We start from the raw sequence: 25,436 nt of genomic DNA on the forward strand, positions 1-25,436 counted from the left end.
TCCTGTTTGGATTCTTGTTTATTCAGATGCAGAGTCTGTTTATCCGCGGTGCATTTCTGCGAATGAAAGATTTCAATATGAATCATGTTTGGGGGGGGGAAGAAAGAAAAAAAGGAAAACTAAACTTTGAACATAAAACACCAGCGGGTTGTTTGTGGTGTTAAAGGGTTCATTCACCTAATTTTAAATGAAAGAGGGAAAATAAATGTTTGTGATCCAGAGGTTAAACGTGTAATGGGGGGGGAGTTATAAAAAAACAATTTGACCTCTTTGAAAACATCTTGTGGACGTCAGCGCGAGATCGTCTCTGTGAGATAAACATGATAAAGAGTCGGGCAGCACACACACACACACACACACACACACACACACACGCACGCACGCACACGCACACACACGCACAAACACACACGCACACACAGACACACACACACACACACTCCAGCCTGGACGCACCAGTGTGTGAAGTTTCTCTGTTCTTTTAAAGGTTCAAGTTCTGGAGGAACAAAAGCATCTTCCTCTTCAACATCGTGGTCGCCGACTTCCTGCTGGTGGCCTGCCTGCCCTTCAAGGCCTACCACTACCTGCATGGCGAGCGGCGCAGCAGCGAGAACGTCATGTGCAAGTCGCTGCTCTTCATGCTGTTCCTGAACCGCGGCGCCAGCATCGCCTTCCTCGTCATCCTGTCGCTCGACCGCTACTTCAACGTGGTGCACCTCGGCAGGAGGAACTGCGTCCGGGCGTTGAAGAAGTCGCCGCAGGTCTCCGTGGTGGTGTGGCTCCTGCTGCTGCCGCTCACCGCGCCCACCATGCTCAGGACCTTCGAGTGCTGCAACAGCCTCGGGCGGCAGCTCGAGTCCAAGTACCACAACGTGACGGACTCCTTCAGAGAGGTGGGTGGGTGGGGGGGGGGGGGGGGTGGGGGGGGGGGCGCTTTATCAGACTTCCTGTCATGTAGTTGGTTGCATCGCCGGGAGCTTTAATATCTAATCTGATTTCCCCCCCCCGGTTCTCTGACAAGCAGCAGGAACTAATGTGTCCATCAGCTGCAGCTGCAGCCGGAGGCGCGCGACACTTTCTATTCCACATTAGTCAATTAACAGGAAACGTAGCAATCGTCTGTGAGTCATGTTTTGCCAGAAATGCCACCTTTCTCACCGGACGCTTGAACGTGAATGTGTCACTCGCACATTGGCAGACTTTCCGAGAACACTTCGCAGACCAAACAATCGGCCAACTGATCAAAACAGTTGTAATTAATCCAAAATGGCAATGGTTATTATTCAGAGTGGGGAAATGTTTGAAATTATGATACAATTCTTGTTAAATTTCATTTTGGAAAATTACAAGAAAGCATTTTTTTTTCTTTTTCCAGAATCCAGTTTTGAAAATGCATTTCATTCTATGTCTAGATATGAGTAGAGCTGCGACAGTCATTCAATTCTCTGATTTCAGCTTCTTAAATGTGATTATATTCTGGTTTCTCTGCTCCTCTGCGACAGTGAACTGAATATCTTTGGTGTGTGGAACGACATTTTTCACCAAACAACTAATCAATTAATCAAGGAAGTAATCCACAGATTAATCGATAATGACAATGATCGTTAGTTGCAGTCCTGGATATCAGGTTGTAATGTTCTGCAGAACATTAGAAAACTCTTTGACGTGGAGACGTGAGGGAAACTCCCTCTCCGATGGTTCGTGCCCATCGTACTCACAGTCACGTTTCTTTTTCCCTGTCCTCAAGGTCGTCTTCTTCTCCCAGATCATCATCCCCTTCTTCGTGCTCGTCTTCTGCACGGTGCGCATCGTCAACCGGCTGAGGAAGAAGACGGTCGGGGAGAAGGCCAAGCTGCGGCGGGCCGCGTGCCTGGTCATATCCGTCGTGGTCGTCTTCTCCGTCTGCTTCCTGCCGTGCGCCGTCGCCCGGGCGGTGCTGCTGAGCGTCCGGCTGAAGAACTGGCAGACGGCGGAGGACATCGTGGTGCAGGTGTACGACGGGCTCATGGTGCTGTCGTACACCGACTGCCTGCTCGACCCGCTCGTCTACTGCTTCTGCAACTCGGGCTTCAAGGACGCGTACGTGTCCACCTTCTGTCCCACGTTCCTCCAGAAGAGGCTGCAGGAGTACGACCTCGGGCTGGGGACGATCACGACGACGAACTCCGGCACTAGAAACCTTTCTCTGCCCATTTTAGAGAAATGACCTGTTTTTGGGGGTTTTTTTTCCTCTTAACCTGTGATCAGAACTTTATCCGGGGGAGCGTCTGCAGTCTGTTCACCGTTCATGCTTCGGCCTCTCGGATGCAGCAAAACCACTGGTCCCGCCCACACACACACACACACACACACACGTGTTTCCAGCTACTGCAGCAGATCAGACTTTTTGGCTTTGACTTGTCGTTGTGATAAAACTGATGCTGGTAGAAAAACGACACCATCCGCGCTTATATTGGTCCCACAAGCTTTGCTTCCGCCGCGTTATTCTGCTGGCCAATCGGGACGCGGCCTTCGCGAGAAATGCAACAGCGACACAAAGGAGCTGCGTCATCCAATTGCGTGACCAAAGAAAAAGGAGGCGATGAAAAACACGTCAACTCAACCTTGCAAAAGACAAAGAACCCTCTCGACAGAGCAACAAAAGAGACAAAAACATGAGTGAACCTCTGACGGACGTTGACTCATCAGCGAGAGCTCGGGGTCTTGAGAGGCTTTAAAACAAGGACATGCAGTTTGTTTTCTTTAAAGTGGATCAGTCAGTTACACAAGCGGGTACTTATTAATAAGATCAGACCTTAAACTCCAGGTTCATGTGTTTCACGTTGGGACACCTTCCTCAGGAGCTCCGAGGAGAAGTACCTGTGACCAAACAGTAATACCACCTGTAACCACTAGGGGGGCACCAAAGTTGTCTGTTGTCTCTTTAATTTTCTGGCGCCATCTGGTGGTAAAGTTGCAAAACAGCAACCAACCGAGTGACCGCCTCATGGAACTATATTTAACTCGTATATGAACACAGAGTAGTGGACAATATATTCAATTTCTGTGAATAAGTTCTTCTAAATTTTAATCACTGTAGCTTTAAATCCCCTTAACTGAAAACATAACATTACTCCTGTATTCTGTCGATTGACCAGCAGAGGGCGACTCCACTGGTTGTTTTTTCGACAGTTAACATTTTCCCTAAAGGAGCTTATGTTTCAGTCTCTATTTTCAAGTCTTCGCCAATAACAGCATGATGTTGATTTTGTACATTAGGGTTCATTTAGAGTCAAATAGACGATAAAGCGCTGATGTATTGGGGGCGTGGATACAGCGTGATTGACAGCTGGTGCCGTCCCATCGGTGCGCGGTCGCAGGTGTAGGTGGACGTGAAGAAACTCTCCACAAATTAGTTGTATTTTCAGAAATAAATGACCAAAATTATGATTCAAATACACTTCACTGAGTGCATTTGATTTATTTTTTTCTTGTGTGTGTGTGAAGTCTGCAGAAATACAGAAATTGTAAACCTACATTATTTATTTTTTATATATATATATGTATATATAAAGTTAAAGAGTCTTTGAAAGAGGCTGCACTTATTTTATTGTTTTGTTGCTGAACATCAGTGTGAAATAAATCTTCTCAATAACATGTCGTAATCTTTTATCGCTTCCAGATAAAGGTGCCAAACAAATGAGGACGTGTCACAGTTCGTACATGTACAAGAAAGTCATTCAGACGAAAAAATGCCATTGTGTGTGTGTGTGTGTGTGTGTGCACGGCCGTTAAAGTTACTCAACATTTAGTTCTGCACATGAATTTGAAGGGTCGTGTTTTTATTAATAAGGACATAAGACAATGTGTTCGATGTAAATTTATCTTTTAGACACCAGGCTTTGATTAATACGTTTTCCATTATGCAGTCTTTACTTGAATATATTGAAATTTCTTAATTTCTTATTAGTCATTATTCCAAACTAGTATAGTAAAGAATCTCTCAAACCAGTTTCATCTGCTCTCACTGTTTTTTGTGTTTTTTCCCCCTCTGTGTAACTCCCACCACGTTTTTTGTTTTTTTTCTTCCAGATATTACTCAACATTTTGGAATCTGCCCGTCGCTCCAGTTCTTGCTCTTGGAATTCTGCCTGTGGTATTTTTTAGTTTAAAATTAAAGTTAAACCATTTTTTTATGATTAAATGACTGTACGTTAAATTTCTAGATTTTTAAATGAGGTTTGGTGCATGTTGAGTTTTGAAACATGCTAGCGGGCCACGTTCAAGTCACAAAAACACTTAAGACCTTAAAAAAGAAAAAAAAGATCATCAATATTTATTATTATCTGCTTGGGAGATATTTCCAGATTTATTCAAAGTTGTTTTTGCCGTTTAAAGCCTGAAATGTTTCCACCTTTAACTGAAAAACAAGTTTTAAGGAATTTGGGATTTTCACTAAACTACATCTGCTCTTTAGAGTTTTAAGGGATCTTTGCACCGGAGTGTGAACCCCCCCGACACCGACACTGACCTGCACAAAGCAGCGTCAGCAGTCGACTCTGCTCCTGCAGAACCTTGTGGATCTGCTCGATCTGCCGCTGGACCAGCTCGCACGGACCATCTGCAGCCTGCGAAGAAAAGAAAAAGAAAAGAAAAATCATGCATACAAACATGAAGAACTTGGCCCCAGATTGCAAATCGCCGCCGGCCGTGCCAGTGCAGTTTTCCAGGAGGCCCGGTGTGATCTGGGATGTTCTGCTGCCGCCTGGTGGCGAGAGGAAGAAGTGAACTAAAGAGTTTGACGAAACACAAATAGAAGACATTCATTTGTTGAGCTCTTTCTGAGCTGTTGGAGAAACAGTGACAGCTCTAGAGAGGACACCCGCTGTTCACGGGTACATTATCAATCCTGGTATTTCGTCCTCTGATCCTCGATCTCTTGTGAAATACAATAGGGTAACAACGTACCTGTTGCACGGTTTGATTTGTGGTCCGAGAGGCGTCGGCATCCATGGGGACAGAATCATCAGGGCCCCTGGGGGCCGACAGGCCCGGTCCGTGGCCCTGGCGCTCCACCACCCCGCTGATTCCAGAGGTGGCCACTGAAGCAGACGCCTGAGAGCGAAGCGACCGACTTGGATCTGTGCGTGGACTCGTCCTGTCCATGTGTATCTCCGCAGACATCGCTGGGGGGCGACAGTCACATCATGGCTCGTAGAAAACTCCCAGTTATTATTTTCGTCAAGCTGCGGAACAGATCACAAAACGAACACGTAGGACGCCACAGTGAGATGAAAATTAACGAACAAGCTTTGATTTCGCATGTTAATATGAAAATATGGTGCAATAAATATTTTGGCAAACATCACCAGACACATTCTCTTGTGTGTTTTGTGATTTGCACATCAGAAAACATTTTAAATGTGCCTCATAGAATTAAAAATAAAAAAAAATTATATGCTATCCTTCAAAATATTAACCATTCAATGTTTATGGAGTAAAAAAAACAAGGGTATAAATCAGTGTAATTTGCTGGTTTACTGTAGGTTTGACTACTGCAGTTAAAGTCATTTTATAAATATATAAATATGTACACTGAGACGAAGAAAGAATTCATAACTCATATTTGAGAAGCCAGAACCAGGAACTTTTTGAAAATGTTCACTCGTATCAAATATCGACTAGTCACTGCATTGATATTGAAATGAACAACTTCAATAAATACATCTGGAAATATCTTCAGAGCAGATAATAATAAATGTTAATGGTCATATTTTCTTTTCTTTTTTTAAAGTTTATAGTGTTTTTGTGACTTGCATGTAGCCCGCTAGCATGTTTCAAAACTCAACATGCACCAAACTACATTGAAAAATCTATAAATTTAACGTACAGTCATTGAATCGTGTACAGAAGTGGTTAAACTTTCATTTTAAACTTGGCACAATTTAAAGATGAACGTCAGTTTTATTTCGGCTCACCTATAACGTTAATAAAAACAGATGAAAGAAAACATGAAATATAATGTTTGATTTAATGATAATGCTAAAATTTTGAAAACCTTAAACTATGTCAACTGTTTCACAAAGATAACGAAAAGAATTGCTGGATAATTTTAAGCAGGTGACATTTAAAAAGAAATCTTATATTCGATCAGACGTTGACGTCGTTACCTTTCGAGTTGAGTGACAGTTGACGGAAGTTTACTGTTGCTACAGTTCACGTCATTTCCGTCTCAACGCCTGTTTTCACGTTTCGGTTTATCAACTAAACGCAAATATTACTCATCAAAAACCAAAGATTTAAATAATATTAAACTGAATCTGAACGTGGGTCTGAAAATACAAAGATAAACTTTTACCTCTGATTCAGCACAGGTGACCGGTGGCGAGCATGCGACGCACATCCGGTGACACCCTTCAAAATAAATGCGTTCTAATTAGGCAATTCTCATTTTCTTAAAACAAGGAAAAAAATAATTTAACAAATGAATACCGTGTCTTTTCGAATTAAATACATTTTAAATATATTTTTTTATATAAAAAAATATTTTATTAGGTAGAAATGAAGTTTAAGAATTTGTTGAATAAAATTAACCTAAATCTTTAAAACGGTGAGTAAAGTCATGTTAATTTTTTTACTTCCTTAATTGAGTCAGGATACACAAAAAAAATAATAACAATAAAATTCAAATATATATATATATATATATATATATATATATATATATATGAGCAATGTGTATGTGTAAGAAAATGTATGCCTTTTATCAGCTTGAAACAGAAATATGATTAAAATGTTACACGAGTCAGATTTCACATTGAGGTTGTCGCCGTAGGTTTGATTCCACGTCCGATTCCAATTTCCAAAATTGTGAATAATTATGGATTTGTAGCCCACAAAAAACTCACGCTTCTGCAGATTGAAGGGAGCAGGATGGATATAGATTCTGGAAATTTGGTTTTGAGGAAGTATGGTTTATTTTGGCATATTTCACAGACTATGTAATAATGATAATAACTGTATTTCAAAAGAAAGAGGACAAATGAAAAGAAGAAAAAAACACTAAAGACTTAAGAGTTGAAAGAAGACATTAAGCTACAACTATCTCTCATGAGATCTTGACGCATTAGTAAATCATTCTTTTTTTCATAAATGAATTCTTATGGGGAAGAAAATCCACAAATCCGGTTCTATTTGAAAAGAACCACAGGGTGGCAGTATAATCAAGTGGTCCAACCACAGACAGGTACAGGAGGAGGAGGAGGCCTTAGAGTAGTCATTAGATGAAGGTGAATTGAATTAAATTAAATTAAATTAATTAATGATGCAATCTTTTTCAGTTCTTCATGTAGACAATGAGATTTATCTCCTCTTATGGTGAATTGATCGTCTGTCTACGGAAAGACGCACAGTCCAACTGTAGATGTGAATTCAAAGGTGCAAACGTGAAAATTTGTACTTTACATCATCAACCATTAGCTCCATTTCTAAAATAAAGAAAGCTCTGGCTCTCAAAGCCCCGGTCGGTCCGGTCCGTCCGTCCACGGTCCTGCAGCCCCGCATGGTGGAGGTGATCCAACACAGCACAGATCCAAGGTGGCGCTCTGCCATCCACCAAGAGACTGATCCCCTCCTCCTCCTCCTCCTCCTCCTCCTCCTCGTTGCGATGGTTGGTGCCAAGCCTTCCGAGGGGCCTGGCCCCAACCAACGGCCTCCTCCCGCTGGTGTGTGTGTGTTTACATGCTGTACCATCAAAACATACACATATACTGTACAAACACACTTTGTAGCGGCGGTGACAGATGAGTCACGGACTGGAGCATGGCTCCGGGGCAGAGACCAGAGGAAGGAGGTCGTCCAACAAGTCCTGCCCCCGAAAAAACACAACTCAACGCAATAGAACAAACACGAGCAGGAATTAACAAAAGATTTGATCATGACATCTACAGTTTGTTCCAAAGTCAAATAATCTAAAGTTTAAAGCATCCTGGTGTCATGATTTCATGATGTCTTCTTCCTTTGTGACTTCCTCATACCACGGGCTTCACATGGAGCTTTGCCAATTCGCACCTGCCAAAAACTTGTTTTCTGTGTACTGACCAGCAGAGGGCGACTCCACTGGTTGTTTTTCTATAGAAGTCTATGAGAAAACGACTCTTCTACTTCTCACTTGGTTTATAACGTCAGTAAACATTTTTTCCTGAGGAGTTTATCGTTCAATCAATAGTTTCAAGTCTTGATGTTCATTTTGTACATTATGGTCCATTTAGAGTAAATGCATGTATTGAGGTGTGGCTACCTTGTGATTGACAGTTGGTACCGTCCAATGCAGGTTGCAGGTGAAGATGGGCGTGCAGTGGTCGAGCTCTCAGTCAAGCCACACCCCCTGCATCTCCAAATGTGGTTACGCACTATCATCTGAGTGGGAGAGATACTCAGAAGAATCGTTTACTTATGAATTTCTTTCAAAACTGCATATGCATATATATATATATATATATATATATATATATATATATATATATATATATATATATATATGTGTGATGTTTGAACTGCGTGTGTCAAGAATCAGAAAAGACACCGAGCAACTGATCGGAGAGGGTTTTAACGTCTTTATTCCTCTGCAGACTTTCAAAAGACGCATCATAATTTATAAAGCAGCCTGAGCAAAAATGAATCACAGTTTTCATCTGCGGCTACAATTCAAAAGCGTTGGGCTACACTCGTCGTTCGACTCAATGACGCGAAATTTGCGTCTAGTTGCGTCTTTGCATCGCCTTCGTATGTGATCTACAAAGAATTTACAAAGAATTTGTGGCGGTCCGGTGTGAACGCAGCTTTAACATCTACCTTGTTTGGTCCGAAAACCAAAATTGCAGGCGTGAAAGGTTCCTCGGACCACGGTTCTGGACCATCGGACCACAATTTGTTGCGACCAAAAGAGGCGGTCAAACTGAACCACGGCTCGGTTTCCTAATTTCGGACCAATTATCAGGAAGTTGAGGCAGATAGCTGAAAAAGAAAGGAAATGAAAAAGGCAACCCGTCGGCGCTCTTTAGTGCGTCAAAATGGCAACGTGAAACCAAAAACTAACCGGATCAAATGAAAACGATGCGACAAAAACACGAGCGTTGGTTCGGACTTTCTTGCGCCGTGATTCCTTCCGATCTAAAAGCCAAAGATTAGTTTTTTGCATCCGTAAGCTTTTCAAAGCTTTTATTCAAAAGAATAAAGCACTCTCGTCGGCGGTCTACGCTTTATTCTTGATCCCAATTGGGCAGGAGACCCCCGTCCCTGCCAGGCCACAGTACCCGTCAGGGTTTTTGTTCAGGTACTGTTGGTGGTAATCCTCGGCGTAGTAGAACGTCTTGCCCTCGGCGATCTCCGTGGTGATCGGACCGAATCCTTCCTCCGTCAGTACCTGGGGGAGGAAGACGCTCAGATTCATGGGTAGGCAACGACACAAAGCTGCTGAACAAAGAGATGTGTGAACACACGCAGAGAGCATGATGGGAATCGGAGTATCATTTGATCTCTACAATGCTGCTGTGTGTGTTTTTGAAGACGAATGCAGATATTCCGTTTTTTGTTTCCATGATGACCTGTTTTTTTGTTTTTTTTCGTGCACTTGCATCAAAGCGACTCCACCTCAGGAATCGTCTGACTGAACGTGTCGGGGGCCTCATTTCAAATATGAGATGGAGTTAATGTGATTATGTGAAAGCGTGTGTGTAGCTCTGGGGGGGTGGTACCCACACACGCACACACACACACACACACACACACACACACACACACACACACACACACACACACACACACACACACACACACACACACACACACACACACACACACACACACACACACACACACACACACACACACACACACACACACACAGTTGAATCAGTTGGTGATAACTTGTGATGAAAATTACTCGACCAGATGGCGAGTGGATAAATTAAAAGACAAAGAGAAATGGCGAGAACGAAGAGACACACACACAAACACACACACACACACACACACACACACACACACACACACACACACACACACACACACACACACACACTCTTATGGTACTTTTATCGCTATTGGTTGTTTCTGGATGATTTATTTTTTTAGCATGTGTGTATGTTTATGGAAAAGCTTTTATTTAATCGCGTCGCGGAGGGTGGACGAGTGAAATCGGGTTTCACCATTTACATGCTTTGCCTTTTCTGCACCGACACAAACCCAGAGCCTCTGACGTGACGAGTTGTTGAAATGGTGAGCAATGTATTTTTGCATGGCGTCATTGTGACGTCTTCATGACAACACTCATCGTCATGTGATGGGGAACACCTTTCTGATTTCTGTATTTCAGGAGATATATGTTGGAAAATATGTTTTTCGGACAATATTTTTTGTCGACCTTGACCGTTGACTGATCGGCTCCATTCATATGGAAGCGAATCCGTCTCACCAGACTTTGAAATTGAAAAGGCACTGAATTTCTACTACTGATTTTTTTTGCATCTGAATTCAACACTTCAAAATTTCAATTACTGATTTTCACTTGTGTTTTTCAATGTTAAAAAAATTCTATGAATTCACAGAACTTTATGACCCATTTTTGAATATTTTGCGTCGCCCGACTCGATAATGTTAAATTCACGTCTTGCCGCCTATTCCCCTTGACTTTGTATGTAATGTACTCGTGCTAATACTTCGCACCGCGTCCGGTGTGAACGCACCATAAGACAAGAAATCCTTCATTTGCTTTAATAGAAGTATTTGAATTTGAGCGAAATATTCACGCGACGCAAAATGTCGCGAAAAGCCAATCAGCGTTGATATTCTCCCGATGTCCGGTTGCGTTTACTCGTGCGAGCAAACGTAAGTTGATATCAACGATCCGGCAGCCGAACGCAACACGAACATTCATCTGAAGAACAAAAAGAACGTGTGACTGTACATTGAAAGTTAAGTGAAAAACTTAGCGATCGTCCATAACAACACTAACACTAGAGACAGAAGAGCAGAGAAACATATAAGTAGTAAAAAAGTGTGTTGGCATCATTTTGTAAAAACAGGTTTAAAGTTCACGTGCAGTCGGAATCGGAATTAACTCCTCGGGGGAATAATAAAAAAGTTTCTGTTTATTTTTAGTATTTAAAAAAAGACCCAGCAACAATCAGCCCTAAAGCTGCGGTGGGTAATTTCACACGTTGGTGCCTCTAATAGTTAGTGAGAGTTAATCGTTTGAGAGAAAACAAAATTTTGACTTCATGGACGTCAGCGCGCGGAAGTTGTTTAAAGAAACGTGTCAGCAAACGAACCCACGGGGGAAAACGCCAACGAGACGAGCGAGACGAGCGATCCGACATTGGCTCTGTTAATGGACACGTGTGTTCGCTCCCCGCTGCTTGATTCATCAGCTCCCGTGCAGCCGTTTCCCTCCACGACTGTACCGACGCCGCTGTTCAATCTGAGTAAGTAGTGCGGAGGGTTGGACGCAGCAGTGAGCCGGCACGCGGATCCTCGTCGAAGCTGCACTTTGAGACTCGGGCTGGAAAGAGGGATTTTTTTATATATATATGCAGAGGGTTTGTGGATATAGAACAAAATAACTAAAAATAGTACTAGGCAACAACATAAAGTACAGACTAAAGTGCAGAAATGAATATGGTTTATAGACTTGATTCAAATCAATTTTTGGGCCCGAGGGGTCTGGTAACCAGCTGAACCATTATAAACCATTTATGTTATACATACACATTTTAAAGAATTTAAGTAAGAATATTTCAAAATCAACCCGTTGACACGTGAGTTGCTGAGATCAGAAAAACTATCTGCAGCCACTGAAGGTGGCGTGAATTTTAACATCGACAAAACGGCCGTTTGTTTCAGACTCGGAGAAGAAGAAGAAAAAAAAAATTGGTAAAACGATATCTTTGAATAAAGTTCCGTCACAAATGGAGATCAAACGCTCGATTTAGACTCTGAGGGGAACCTGAAGCAGAGAGGTGTCGAACGCAACATCTCGTGTATTCTCTTTGATTCTACACTCGAGTGAAACAAACCAAACGACAGCTTCTTTTTTTTTTTATGACCTAATCAAAATGAAACAAATACGTTGATTTCAAAAACAAATAATCACTAAATCTTAACGTCACGTCAACGTAGGCAACTCTCTCTCTTCTCTCGCTTTTATTCCTGCAACATTTAAATATCTGCCACTGTCGAGAGGAAAAGGAAAAAACAAATCTACTGTACAACCAATCACGCTTCTCTGATCGTGTTGTGGCCCAACAACACGGACGCGACCATAACTCGTACTGGAAGTTAAATGTTGCAGCAGACGTTTTCCGGAACTTTTCCTGGAAAATGTCCCCGAGTTGAAATTTAAATAGTAGTAAGTGACATTTCTGGATCAGTGTGTTTGTAGTTTGGATCTTAAAAATGAAGATGACTGCCAGGTGTGATTTATGCTTCAAGATTATACTTTCAGGTCGCCGTTGAAATCCGCTGTAACTGCGACAGTTCTCCGTCAACAGTCTTCTCAGAGCATCCTTTCTTTTCTACAGGGGGAGAAGTATTTCATGCTTAACACATTTTAATGGACAATTCCTTTAGGATAATACATATAAGCTCACAGCATCGTGTATATGAGCGGCGACATCGGTCCAACGCTACCTGTGATCCCCAAAATGGCTGCATTCTCCACTCTACACCGGTCTAATGGCATCCCTCAAACATTCCTCCTCCCTTCCGCCGTGTTTCGCAGCCTGCTGCTGCTGTGAAATGCATAATTCACGTCCATTAATTTGCATGTCAGAGAAGTGGATTTGCTCATTTGGAATGCAAATACCTCGACTGCTCCGGTATAAGGCAGAGGGGGGGGAGAAGAAGAAGAAGAAGAAAGAAAGAAACACTGATAAGCACCCACGAGATACACGAGAGAGGAGAAGAAATGGAACGGAAGGTGAAATCTGCCGTGTTTAAAAAAGTGCCAGAGAGGGATTTCACAGACAAAGAAGAGGAGGAAAAAAAGAGGAAGAGGAAAGAAAAGCAGATGTACAGTATGAATGTTCACCAGAGGGAAAGAGACGCCAGAACAATGAGGACACACTGGACCACGCTCGCACCCACAGAGCGAGCACACATTATTACATAGAGCAAGCATGCGCACGTGCACACACAGGCACGCACACACACACACACACACACTATTACCACTTCCATCTGCCGTTTCAGATGCAGTGCACACCCTAATGATGGGTCGGAGGCAGGAGAAGAAAAGGGAGAGGCTCCTTTCATGCTGCAGACAAACCGCCAGCCGCCTGCGAGGTAATTATCTGCAGTGCTGTTGTACCTCACTCACGCACGCACGCACGCACGCACGCACGCACGCACACACGCACACACACACACACACGCACACACACACGCACACACACACACACACACACACCAAATTCCCCAATCACTCTCCGTGTGAACAATACAATCAACCCAGGTGGTGAAGTCAATACCCTCACAACCAAATGAACCACTCTCCTCCTCCTCCTCCTCTTCCTCCTCTCTCTCTCTCTCTCTATACCTTCACTTTTTCTGCCATCTGCGTTTTCACTCCGTCCTCCGTTCCGTCTACATTTTTTATGCTCGCGTGTATGAAGCATTGCCGGAAGAGAGAGAGTAGACTCTGAGGATCAGAGCGGATATTAATGAGGATTCAGGAAGTGTCTGGTAGGTAGGTGTGTCCTGGGAAAAATCCGCTGCTGCCGTGATGCCTTCTCTATTTTTTTTGTTACATTTTCACTTTGTTCGGGAGGAGGAAGAAGAAGAAGGAGCGAGCGGTTACTGTTTCCTTTGCCACTGCGGAGGCGAGGGAACAGTACGGGGCCCTACGAGCGAAGGGACTCCGCCCTAAACTGGTTCTGGAGACGGGACGGTGCCGACGCGAGGAGGAAGTCAAAGACAGAGTCATTGAGACGTCGTGGTTCCTCTGGCACAGAAACGCTCATATCTGTGACCAGATACAAAGTTAAGAACATGTAATAAAAAAATAAGCCAAAACATAATGCGAAGAAACCCCAACTCGGTGTGTGCATGTGTGGGTGTTTGTTTGATACTTTTGCAACTAAAGCGATTTTTGTGGCGGACAGATTTTAGGCCCAGATGGTTTGGCATGGAGTGTGTTTGCTATAGGCCAACTGCTCGCACACACACACACACACACACACACACACGCACACGCACACGCACAGATGGGAGAGGGTGGGGGAGGCAATCTGGTGAGAAAGAAAGAAAAAAAAAAGAGGAAACAAACAGCAGAGAGATTTTGATGGAGACGTGACGGTTTGATGATGAGGAGGAGAAGGAAAAGAAGAAGAAGAAGAAGAAGAAGAATCCGTCCATCTACTCGTCACAGTTTAGAGACAGACAGAAAAATTGTTGGGAGCATCTGTCAATCTATGACCATTATGGATAAAAGCCTCTGGCCATAACTGAAAAAACACACACACACATCGGTTGCTTGTATAGAGCTCATGAATCACAGGTGAGAGTGGGAACGTAGACCGGCCGGTAGATCGGAAGATTTGCCTCGCGCCTCGGCTCCGTCTTCACCGCGAACGGACCGGTACAACGCCGGCATTACTGCGGACGCTGCCCCCTAAGAACTAAAGTGTGCTATGATTGTGTGCATCTCCATGAGATGTCTTTTTATTTTTAATATTTTTCAATCCCCCCTCTCCCTTCATTCTCCACCTCTCAGCGTTTTGTCTGAAGCATCTTTATCAAGTTGGTAGCTCACGTTCCCACATCTTCCCTCCTCCTTCCTGTTGGAACTTTTGTTCAGCAACACATGTTATAGTTTAAACTAAAACCTTGAGTACGATGAAATAACCGTACTTGTCCACAGAACACTGAGATGGTTGCGTCTCCACTGAAGGGCTTTGGGGATTTTTGCTCCAAGAGTCAAATATCCCGGTGAGAGAAACGAGGTTTTGGACACGAAACAAGAGAAACGATGCACAGAGAACAAAAAGACCAGACGACACCAGAATAGAATAGATTAGAAGAGAGTAGAGTAGAAGAGAATGGCCTCTTCCTCCGTCAGTTTCCATGGCAACAAGCCCTGTTGGTGGGATGGTGGTGCAGAAGTCTCAGCAGGAGAGAGAGAGAGTGTGTGAACAGGTCTTTTGTGTTCCGTGTGTGTGTGTGTGTGTGTTCACTTTAGAATAGCCCACGGGTATATATATGTGGCGAAGGTCTCATGCACACACACACCTACAAATCCATTAAGTGTCCATCTGCTGCTGATACAGACTGAAGGACAGACGGAAGGACGTGCAGCGGCAGCAGAGGGGGCTGCTGGGAAACGGAGTCAGATTAAATAGAGAGGATATAAAAGAGGAGCGGAGTGAGACGTTGTTCTACCTTCTGGTATCGATCTCTGGAGGCCAACGCTTCCTCGAGCTGCGGGTTAGAGCAGGTGTAGATGGCCGAGCGGTACATCGTCCCACCATCGTTCCCCTGACGCATCCCTGCAACACACACACACACAGACGTTTAAAGGATTTCATCTGACATGAGGTGCCTTCATGCTGGCAGAGAGAGAACTTCACATCCTCTAAAAACACAAGAGCTGGCAGCATTTCCAAAAATATGACTCGTCTGTCTTGGCAGAACTGAACACGGTTCTTTTTTTTCTTCCTCTCCTGACTGTGATATGATGATTTCATCACATATTCATCTTCATCGTTACAGGCGTCGGCCGCTCGGGCCTGTCGGCCACAAAGTTTGGATCGGCTCGAAGGGTTTCGAAGGTCACGCCTGTGTGTGTGTGTGTGTGTGTGTGTGTGTGTCTGTGTGTGTCTGTGTGTGTGTGTCTGTGTGTGTGTGTGTGTGTATGTGTGTGTGTGTGTGTGTGTGTGTGTGTGTCTGTGTGTGTGTATGTGTGTGTGTGTGTGTGTCTGTGTGCGTGTGTCTGTGTGTGTGTGTGTGTCTGTGTGTGTGTATGTGTGTGTGTGTGTGTCTGTGTGTGTCTGTGTGTGTGTGTCTGTGTGTGTGTGTGTGTATGTGTGTGTGTGTGTGTGTGTGTGTGTCTGTGTGTGTGTATGTGTGTGTGTGTGTGTCTGTGTGCGTGTCTGTGTGTGTGTGTATGTGTGTCGGTCAATCGAACACATCTGAAATATTCCTAACTGCACGTTAAGTTAGCGTACAGTACATCTGGGTCACAAGGTCAACCGTCAGTTTCTTTACATGATAATTAACATTTGACAACTGAAATAAACTGGAAGCTTGTTTAAAAACACTGACTGTCTTATGACAGTTTTTCTAGAAACAGGGTTTTGTGTGAAGCTGCCAACGCGGTTTCCTACTCGGGTTAATGAAATCAGACCCGTTATTTTTTTTTAAATTCTGTTAATCGTCAGACAAACTATAACTTCCTGTTCTCCTTCATGGTTTCCCCGCAGTCGTACCTTGAGTCGGGTTGTGGCTTTCCCAGAAAACCTTGAGCAGGTTGGCGAAGCTGGTCTTGTCCGGATGGAAGACGACTCTCACCACCTCCGTGTGGCCTGTTCCACCTGTTACATAAAACACTTGTGAGTTTACGTAGACAAAGACCACTGATCAATCATGTCACCAACATTTCTGTGGGGGGAATGTAAAGGAATTCGAAGCCATCTGTTTGAAAATGGCGCCACGGTCTCCTTACTTTGCTTCTTACAAGCCTTCGACCTGTCACGCAGTCTTCATCACCAGAAAAGAGTTTGGAAAGTTGTTGTGGAACTGTTGACGTCTTCTTGAATATTAAAACCGTCCCTTCAGCTGTAAGGGTTGAAAGCTCCGGAAACAAGTGGACCTTGAGTTGAGACTGTTGTGTGGACAGTTATTGAGTGACAACCAAGCAACTCAAACTGGCAGATGAAGACCAGTGGAAAACAACTGAAAGCCCTGGAAGACGCAACTAAGTTGACGTTGGGTTCATTAAAAGAATTAAAACTACAGTGTGTAATATTTAGAAGAACATATCCACAGAAATCGAACATATTGTCCATAACTACGTGTTCATATATGTATGATCAACTTTGAATGAGTTAAATATAGTTCCGGTTGTTGCACAAAACGGTCCAGAATACGTCGCGTTCGCATTGAATTTTCAGACGCTGCCAGAAACCGGAAATGTAATCAGCCACGCGCCGCCATAAAGTATCCCCTGTCGTTGCTCAGTTGGTTGCGGTTTGCAGGTTTACCACCAGATGCCGCCAACAAATTATGTAAAAATTACACACTGGGGCTTTAACTTTAAAAATTGTACTTAAACAAAAATTCCACGTCATTCTAGGACGATGACTCCTGCAGACGGACTGATGGCAATTGAAGCTCATCTTCCTTTCCTTTCCGGTCTCTCCTTCTCCTTCCACTCCTCCCGTCACTGTCTCCCTCACTCTCTCTCGTCTTATTACTTTTTTAATATCAGGAGTTATGGATTCCAGCGGTGGATATTGGCGAACGGAGACAAAGCAGCGGTCGATATTAAATGAATGCCTCGCTCACCGGGTCGATCTCGCAGGAATACATTCATCTCGGACGGGATGAGAAATGAAGCGGTTAGGGGGTGGAACCAGAATAAGACAAATAAAAGCTGCAGTGGATCTTTTCTGTGACCGCAAAGTTATCTGACACCATCTTAAGGTCGTGATTTTAAACGTGAGCAGCTGACTGTGTTTGAGTCACTCATTAACTCTTCCATCGTTTTATTTTCCCCACTAAAAGTTGAACGTGACCGTTCAAACTATAAACAGCCACCTGCTGTCTGCAGCATTAACAGACGAGAATGTGTGTGTGTGTGTGTGTGTGTGTGTGTGTGTGTGTGTGTGTTGCGGTCTAACGGGAGAAAAAAACTCTCCCATCAATCAATCGACGAAACTTTTCTTAGACTTTGTTTTGACAGAAAACTTGTTTTTCACTGTTCTGAAGTCAGACAGTGAGAGAGAGAGAGAGAGAGAGAGAGAGAGAGAGAGACAGGTGGCGGTGGTGCAGGTCTAATGATGGATTCATTACTGGCCGGCTGCAGGAGTCACTGGGAGGTCTGGACACGCATCACACACACAAACACACAAACACAGGCTGCTCACAGTGGTCAGGCATCAATAGCCTCCTAATCCAGGCTCCAGGTATAATAGGGCCTGGGGGAGAATGATTCACTCGCACTGTGTGTGTGTGTGTGTGTGTGTGTGTGTGTGTGTGTGTGTGTGTGTGTGTGTGTGCGCGTGCGTGCGTGCGTGCGTGTGTGTGTGTGTGCCTTGTTTTCCACATTCTATTGACTCTCAATAGACGACACACTGTCCAGTGGGCTGTGTGTGTGTGTGTGTGTGTGTGTGTGTGTGTGTGTGTGTGTGTCAGGATGCGGAGGCTACCTGTGCAGACCTCCCTGTAGGTGGGGTGAGGAGTGTATCCTCCGGCGAAGCCCACTTGGGTGGAATAAACGCCATTTTGTCTCCAAAACTTCCTCTCGGCTCCCCAGAAACAGCCCATACCTTCGAGAACCGGAAAAAAGAAAACTCATGTTAGAAACGTGACGTCTCAACGGACAATGAAGCTGTCTCGTCAAAGTGTGGAACATTGGGTCGGGACATTTTCCGAACGAGAACAGCAGCAGGAGATTGTCCGAGTCAGACGCGTTCCTAACGATAGTAGGAAACTATCCGAAAAATTCAGGTGAGGGGCGGCGCCTCCCACTCGCTCGTCATGAATCTTCTCACATGGGCTCACTCAAGACATTTTCTGGGAATTTTATTAAGGGGCCGGCAGGAAAAGTTCTGGAAAATGTCCAGACGTTCGGTGCATCGGTGCCTTAAGACGGAGTTCGGATATGGTTCGCTTTTATTTGGGTATTTAGGCCACGTTCCATTATACCACGGAACTCGGAAGTCGGGGGTTATTGTTCCACTATAATCTGGGAAAATGGAATTACCCACCTCAGAGTCGGAAATTGCCACTGGAACGCCCCTTCTAGTCGTAAGGTTGACCTCGGAGCTACACGTTCCGAGGCACAATGGAACGCAGGGTTATATAAAAACAATGGTCGCCAAATTCGTAATAATGAGACGAGCCTGGCCTACATTAACTACAATGTTAGTGTTTACTAGGTCTTTTATTTCAATGCGACTTTCACACAGTTATTGTTATTTGAACCTATTGAAGTCGATCTTTTTGTGACAGAATAAAAACAGGGAAGGTTTTCCGACTCTTACCAAAGACGACCGTCTCTGTCCCCTCCGGAAACGGTGGAACGGTCCTGTTGCCGTTCGCGTTGTGTTTGGCTGCAGGAGAAAGTGAGACGGGCAAACATTAACGCAGGTGACGAACACGGTGTTAAATTCTCCCACACACCGAAAAGACTGATCGGATGAAACCATATTAATGAGCCGTCGTGTGGGAGAAACAGTGCGTTTCAAACAAACATTGCATTTTTAATGAGCCTGCACCAAGCACAAAAAGAAACCCAAAAACTCACACACACACACACACACACACACACACACACGGTGACCCACTTAAACAGTGGTGAGCAGCAGCTCTGCATAATTTCGTAGCAGCTGAATTGACTCCAATCAGCACAGAGCCAGAGGTGCACGAGGACCGCGTGAGGCCACTGAGCCACCTGGCTGCGCTAACACGCATCAGCCTTATACATACAGCATGCTGGAGGCTGTGTGTGTGTGTGTGTGTGTGTGTGTGTGTGTGTGCGTGTGTGTGTGTCTGTGTGTGTGTATGCGCGTGTGCAAATGGCTTGCTGTACAATGCTGTGGGGGAAGGAGATGGGATTAAAATAAATGGAACGGGGCAGAGGACGACGAGAATGAACCCAACATCTGGATCCTCCCTCTGAACAACCCGCCCCTTCCTTCCACACCCACCCACCCACACCCACACACACACCCACACACCCACCCACACCCCCACACACACACACACACACACCATCTTCTTTATGCATGGAAGCGTAATTGTCATGAGGGGCAGCAGCATGCTTATAGACAGCAGCCGCCAGATGGGTCGTGGCAGCACAAACACACACACACACACACACGCACAATAATAACGTGATAGGTGTGGAATATAAATGCACGTTTCTGTATGAATCTGTACAAATGTTGTTAGTCTGATTACAGGGGCAGCGTCTCATCCTGCGGCGGGTGTCACGCAGGCAGACTCCTCTCATCTCCTCAGAGGGAGGAAGGTTAAATTGGAGCAGCAGCAGCCATCTTTGATCGGGAGGAGGAGGAGGAGGAGGAGGAGGAAACAACTCCTCACCTCCGGTCTCTCGTCGCTCCTGTTCATTTGGCCTCCGTTGTGCGGCGTCGCCATTGTTGGTACCGAACACAGTACTAGCTACGAGTCCACACGGGGGAAAAGAATGCTCCAGCGAGGGTGGAAGGGCGAAAAGAAATATGAGCAATTGGCCCAATGGTACTATGAAACTTTATTTATAAAGTATGTGACGTACAACACACATGAAATATACTCCGCTTCACGAGAAGCGATGTGTAAGAATGTAGTCGCGGGTAAATTACGGCACAGACGGCCTCTAACAACCTGCAACACTCCGTGATTTAAAAAAGAAAAAGAACATTTGAGATCCTCCATCTTATTACTGGTCCGAATGCTCGGCCTCCTCCTTCCCCCCCTCCTCCCCTCACATCATCGCTCTGTGTGTGTGTGTTAGTAATGAACATGCCTTCAGGGACAAGCGACGGCATGTTCATTACTGGCTACACACACACACACACACACACACACACACACACACTCAAGCACGCACACACACAATTTAAATGTAAATGTCAGTGGGGGAAAGACAATAAGTCCAGACCGAATACTAAATAGTGTAACAGCTCTGCGTGTGTTTGTGTTTGTGTGTGTGTGTGTGTGTGTGTGTGTGTGTGTGTGAACTGTACATGGAGAAGGATATAAAGATAAATAAAACAACAGGTAGCAGTAGGAGATGCAAATCAGCTTTCCGTCATCTATTTTCTCTATATTCACTGTAAAGCACACACGCACGCACGCACGCACGCACGCAAACACACACACACACACACACATACACACACACAAATATATAGGGGAAAATACAGCAGCATTTTCTGGTGCGTTATTATTTCAAGCTGTGCTCCGTTGAAATGTCGGTTCTCGTGGTCATCATTATCTCACCGGGAACGATAACAAACGCTTCTTGTTGTTGATTAACTGAACTCATATTCTTTTGTGAGTGTCGAATGCAACTGTGTGCGCGCGTGTGTGTGTGTGTGTGTGTGTGTGTGTGACTAAGGGTTTATTGTACTTCCGCAGCTTTGTTCTAACCTGCATTTGAACTGAAGTCAATAGAAACATTGAAGACGTGCAACTACAAAGACGAAACATTGTTTTTCTTCTGGTGAAATACTTCAGACTTTACGTTCGATCAGATCCTCAGACATTATTGAATAGAGGAGGATTATTTTCCTTGACTGACGCTTGTTTCAGCGGCGAATGCCAGTTTCTGACAGTTCGTACAGGCGAACACTCGTCTCCAAAATGGCAGTAAAGAGCAGTGAACGAGGTTAGAAAGCACTTCAGGACACTCAGGCAGCAAGCCACTTTCTGTGTGTGTGTGTGTGTGTGTGTGTGTGTGTGTGTGTGACGACATGCCTGCCTCGCAGACGCTCCTCGAGCTCCCTAAATCCTGTCACAATAATAAGCCTGATCACAGGACAGGCCTTTATCCATGGTGACATCTGTGTGCGCACACACACACACACACACACACACACACACACACACACACACACACACACACACACACATGCACGCCTGAGCTGAAATAGAGCAGCACTAATGGGTGTGTGTGTGTGTGTGTGTGTGTGTGTGTGTGTGTGTGTGTGTGTGAGAAGGCAGGCAGAACTGCTCCGGAATCACCCAATCAGCGCTCGGCACTCTCTCCGTTTTATCTCCCCGTCCTTTCATCACACCCCTCATCACTTTTTCATTTTCTGTAGTGGAGCCGCGGAAACAAAATGGAGAAAAAAGACGAAGCTGAAGTCTATAAAATATTGCAAGTTAAAGACGAGATGAACAGATCGCTCGGAACGTGACGTTTACGCTGCGTCACTATACGAGGATTATTGATTCTGTGAATTTGCATCGTAAGGATTTATAACACGGGCGTAAAAAAGAAAAGAGCTGAGTTTGACTACGTCCTCTCTCCCAATCCGAGATCAACCAGCAGACCAACTGTCTGTACATCAGAGACTCAGCTCCCTGGGAACAAAGTGCTGAGTCAGGCTCCTGCGTCACATCCACACTCCTGCTGCACGCTACCGTTTTAAAACGCATCACTGCCGCTACGTTCGCGCCACATGTCCACACAGACTTTGCGAGCGCCTAAAACGGAGAAGTTTGGAAACGCCGCTCGGCCCATTTCAGATTGGAAAAAACTGTGAAAAACTGTTGAGAAACGATGACGCAGTCACCTCCTGATTGGTTCTTCTCCATCACGCCGTTCACGTCTACCGGCGGTGAAGGCCAGTTCCGTTCCCACCACGCCGCCAGTCCAAGAAAAATAAAATCCCCGCTCGTTCTTTTCGCCATTTGTTGTTTCTCGTTCGTAGTATTTTCTGTAACTAAGCGACCGACTGCTTCCTGCTTCCTGTTCACACCGTGGGTGGTCGTGTGATATGCGTTTGTATGGCCCGAGCGTCAACCCAGCCTGACGTCACTCGTTGGTTTGAAGCCATCTGTTTTATTTATTGGGGTTAGCAGAGTAGAAGCGAAGGTCAGCACAGCGATAACTATTTTTAAATATATTGTTTTTTACTGGTCTGGTCCGTTGAGTGGCCGACGGACCAGACCAGGGCCTCGCAGCGCTGCCACGGCCAGGAGAGGAGCTACAGCCACGGGGCTGAACGTACACAGCCCCCCCCCCCCCGGAGCTCCAGACCTGACAGTGATGAATGAACACTGCAGCTAATGTCTGGCTGGGGGAGATTGAGAGTCTGCGCGCACACACACACATACACACACACACACACACACACACACGCTCATACGACTCACAGACACACACACACACGCTCATACGACACACACACACACGCTCATACGACACACACACACACGCTCATATGACACACACACACACACACACACACACACACACACACACACACACACACACACACACACACACACACACACACACACACACACACACACACACACACACACACACACACACACACACACACAGAGAAAAGATTGCTCCAACTGCACTGCAATTAAATCTACACAGTAACCTCCCCCCACCCTCTCCTCCTCGTCTCCCTCTCTGATTGCCTGGTTTCTTCATCTCTCCCCTTTTCTTATTATCTTCCCTCTACAACATCTCTCTCTCTCTCTCTCTCCATCTGGGCCTCTCAATCAGCTGCTCTGATTGCCATCGTCATCTTTTTATTGCCGCCCATCATTACAGCCATCAGAGTTATCCTTCCCTTGTAAATCGTTCCGCTGCCGACAAACTCGCCAGAGCGCAGGACAACATCTCCAGGAAGCTGCGCTACAGAATTGAAGATGTGCAGGTCGTCAAAACAAAGTGGGCGTCCGATGTCGTTGCAGGAGTCGTGTGAAGAAATGTGGAGGACAGAACTTAAGGAACGCCAAAAATCGTCTCAGTTCAGAAACTGAAACTGGCAACTTTTTTTTAGGTAAAAAGGAACCTGGTTCCTGCTTCACGAACACATCGAAACGTATCTCAATTTGCTGAATTTCTACATTTCTTTTTCGATAGAATGTTTTGCACTGTTGAAAAAAAAAACTAAAACTTTTGAAGACGACACCTATTTTTGTTGTTAAATTGAGAAAATAATGAAGAGATTCATCCATCAATTACCTGGAGATGAATGTTTACATCAGAATAGTATAATAAATATATTTTAAATGATAAATAAAAGTTAAAGGACGTCGTCAATGTGTGAAACCCTGATTCAGGGGTTTATATTTTCCTGATCAGCAAAGTGCACATACCATATAATGTATGATAATATTGAATTACCATCTGCTTGATTGACAGCAGTGTGTGTGTGTGTGTGTGTGTGTGTGTGTGTGTGTGTGTGTGTGTGTTTGACTCGATCAATCAGTCTGAGCCATTAGCAGTGAGGCAGGAAATAGTACTTAATGCACTTTGCACTTAAAAAAAAGAAGAGATATGGTGGACTGATTGACTGGAGCCTTTCAGACACGGAATCTGAACCATCGCTGGCTGCGTCTGTTCGCTCCAGTAATGGCTTTCTGGCCTTCGCACACTCTCATGAATGTGAGGGAGGGGACGTCTGCGCGCACACTTCCTCAATTCATCAAGGTCTTTCCTTGTTTGCCACTGGCTCTAAAATTAAAATAACAAGCCTCAATTACATTTCTTTGTCACAAAGGTGTGATGACAACATCTTAGGAGTCATTGTCAGATATATCGGCCGATGTATCGATATCGGAAATCCGATCTCGTATTATTATCGTGCGTCTTGGTTGAATCTGCTCGGGGCTCAGACATCATTAACGTCGGAAGCGTCTTGAGTGGCATCGCGGTTAACCTCCGTCTCCCTCCATCTTGTCATCTCCACCCTCCTTCTACTTCGGTCTATAGGTTATGCACGTCACGTTTGCCCCCGTCACGTTCGCCCGTCGAGGTTATCAGACCAGGGCGCAAACAACAAAAAGGGGCCCCGGCTTGATGGGATCACGCACAAACACACATTCGTTCCTTCATTCATACTGGATACTGGCATTCTTCTCTGTGTTGTCATGGTGACGGCTGTGACAAAAAGGGAGATGGACATGGAGTTGAGCGCCCCGCCTGAACCGGATAACCTCGCACAATCTTCACTTAACGTCGAGAAGAGGCGCTTCACAACATCAGACTCGCCTGCTGTAGATCCACCTGCAAATCAAATGTTTGATATTTGGTTGTTGTAATGCCAGGAAACAACTTTTCAATTCATAAAAAAATAGATATTTTTACAAATCTCGTCCTCATTAGCATATTACCATCTCCTGATATTTACATCCGCCTCAAAGCGTCACTGCGAATATATATTCCCTATCAAACAAAATGACCCGTTCCACGACAGCGAGCAGCGACAATGATGATTTACAGCCACAAGTCGACCTGCTAATGAAGAGAGAGGCGCCCGCCAGCTGCTGGGTGTCTGAACACATCTGCACTCGGCAGTGATGAGGACAACTTTAACTTCTTCATTAGCTCTTTGTTTTCACTTTCTTTTTTTTCCATCTGTCAGTTGAAGGGGAGGGGGTTAGGGGGCTATAAGTATCTACATTGAGAGCTATGGTTGTTGTTGTTGGGCCACAACGGGATAAGAGATCGCAACGTGATTGGTTGTAAAGTTGATTTCGTATTT

At 44.8% G+C, this 25,436-nt stretch overlaps 3 protein-coding genes and 1 long non-coding RNA gene across 12 annotated transcripts in view; 1 reads left to right on the forward strand and 3 right to left on the reverse strand.

The window, feature by feature from the left end:
- si:ch211-140l13.3 (serine/arginine repetitive matrix protein 2) overlaps window positions 1-6,356 on the reverse strand; it is a 29,614-nt gene extending 23,258 nt beyond the window's left edge. For 4 of the 7 annotated variants that reach the window (XR_004786256.2, XM_035616893.2, XM_035616889.2 and 1 more), the window contains exons 1-3: window positions 6,150-6,297; window positions 4,948-5,225; window positions 4,511-4,607 (exon numbers count right to left, since the gene is read on the reverse strand). Coding sequence is in view for 6 of the 7 variants with exons in the window: in XM_035616893.2 (XP_035472786.2) it covers window positions 4,511-4,607; window positions 4,948-5,163 (313 nt within the window). In the remaining variant the exon portion in view is untranslated. Of the gene's footprint in view, window positions 1-4,510; window positions 4,608-4,947; window positions 5,226-6,149; window positions 6,298-6,337 lie in introns of those variants that run through there. The other 3 variants (XM_035616890.2, XM_035616887.2, XM_035616888.2) reach the window with 2 other exon arrangements.
- LOC118289828 (12-(S)-hydroxy-5,8,10,14-eicosatetraenoic acid receptor-like) overlaps window positions 1-25,436 on the forward strand; it is a 40,312-nt gene that overhangs the window by 4,421 nt on the left and 10,455 nt on the right. The window contains exons 2-4 of one of the 2 annotated variants that reach the window (XM_047328757.1): window positions 488-893; window positions 1,748-2,354; window positions 9,981-10,013. In XM_047328757.1, coding sequence (XP_047184713.1) covers window positions 488-893; window positions 1,748-2,206 — 865 coding nt within the window. In that variant the 3' untranslated portion in view covers window positions 2,207-2,354; window positions 9,981-10,013. Of the gene's footprint in view, window positions 1-487; window positions 894-1,747; window positions 2,355-9,980; window positions 10,014-25,436 lie in introns of those variants that run through there. The other variant, XM_047328758.1, reaches the window with a different exon arrangement.
- Window positions 8,580-25,436, reverse strand: part of msra (methionine sulfoxide reductase A) — a 22,137-nt gene continuing 5,280 nt past the window's right edge. Inside the window, exons 2-6 of one of the 2 annotated variants that reach the window (XM_035616903.2) lie at window positions 19,239-19,307; window positions 18,402-18,521; window positions 16,461-16,565; window positions 15,415-15,521; window positions 8,580-9,403 (exon numbers count right to left, since the gene is read on the reverse strand). In XM_035616903.2, coding sequence (XP_035472796.2) covers window positions 9,233-9,403; window positions 15,415-15,521; window positions 16,461-16,565; window positions 18,402-18,521; window positions 19,239-19,307 — 572 coding nt within the window. In that variant the 3' untranslated portion in view covers window positions 8,580-9,232. Of the gene's footprint in view, window positions 9,404-12,666; window positions 12,768-15,414; window positions 15,522-16,460; window positions 16,566-18,401; window positions 18,522-19,238; window positions 19,308-25,436 lie in introns of those variants that run through there. The other variant, XM_035616904.2, reaches the window with a different exon arrangement.
- LOC124849598 overlaps window positions 23,165-25,436 on the reverse strand; it is a 3,128-nt gene continuing 856 nt past the window's right edge. Inside the window, exon 3 of the long non-coding RNA XR_007030110.1 lies at window positions 23,165-24,958. This is a non-coding gene — a long non-coding RNA (uncharacterized LOC124849598). The remainder of the gene's footprint in view (window positions 24,959-25,436) is intronic.

Source organism: Scophthalmus maximus, chromosome 18 (assembly GCF_022379125.1).
Source record: "Scophthalmus maximus strain ysfricsl-2021 chromosome 18, ASM2237912v1, whole genome shotgun sequence".
Lineage (NCBI taxonomy): Eukaryota > Metazoa > Chordata > Actinopteri > Pleuronectiformes > Scophthalmidae > Scophthalmus > Scophthalmus maximus.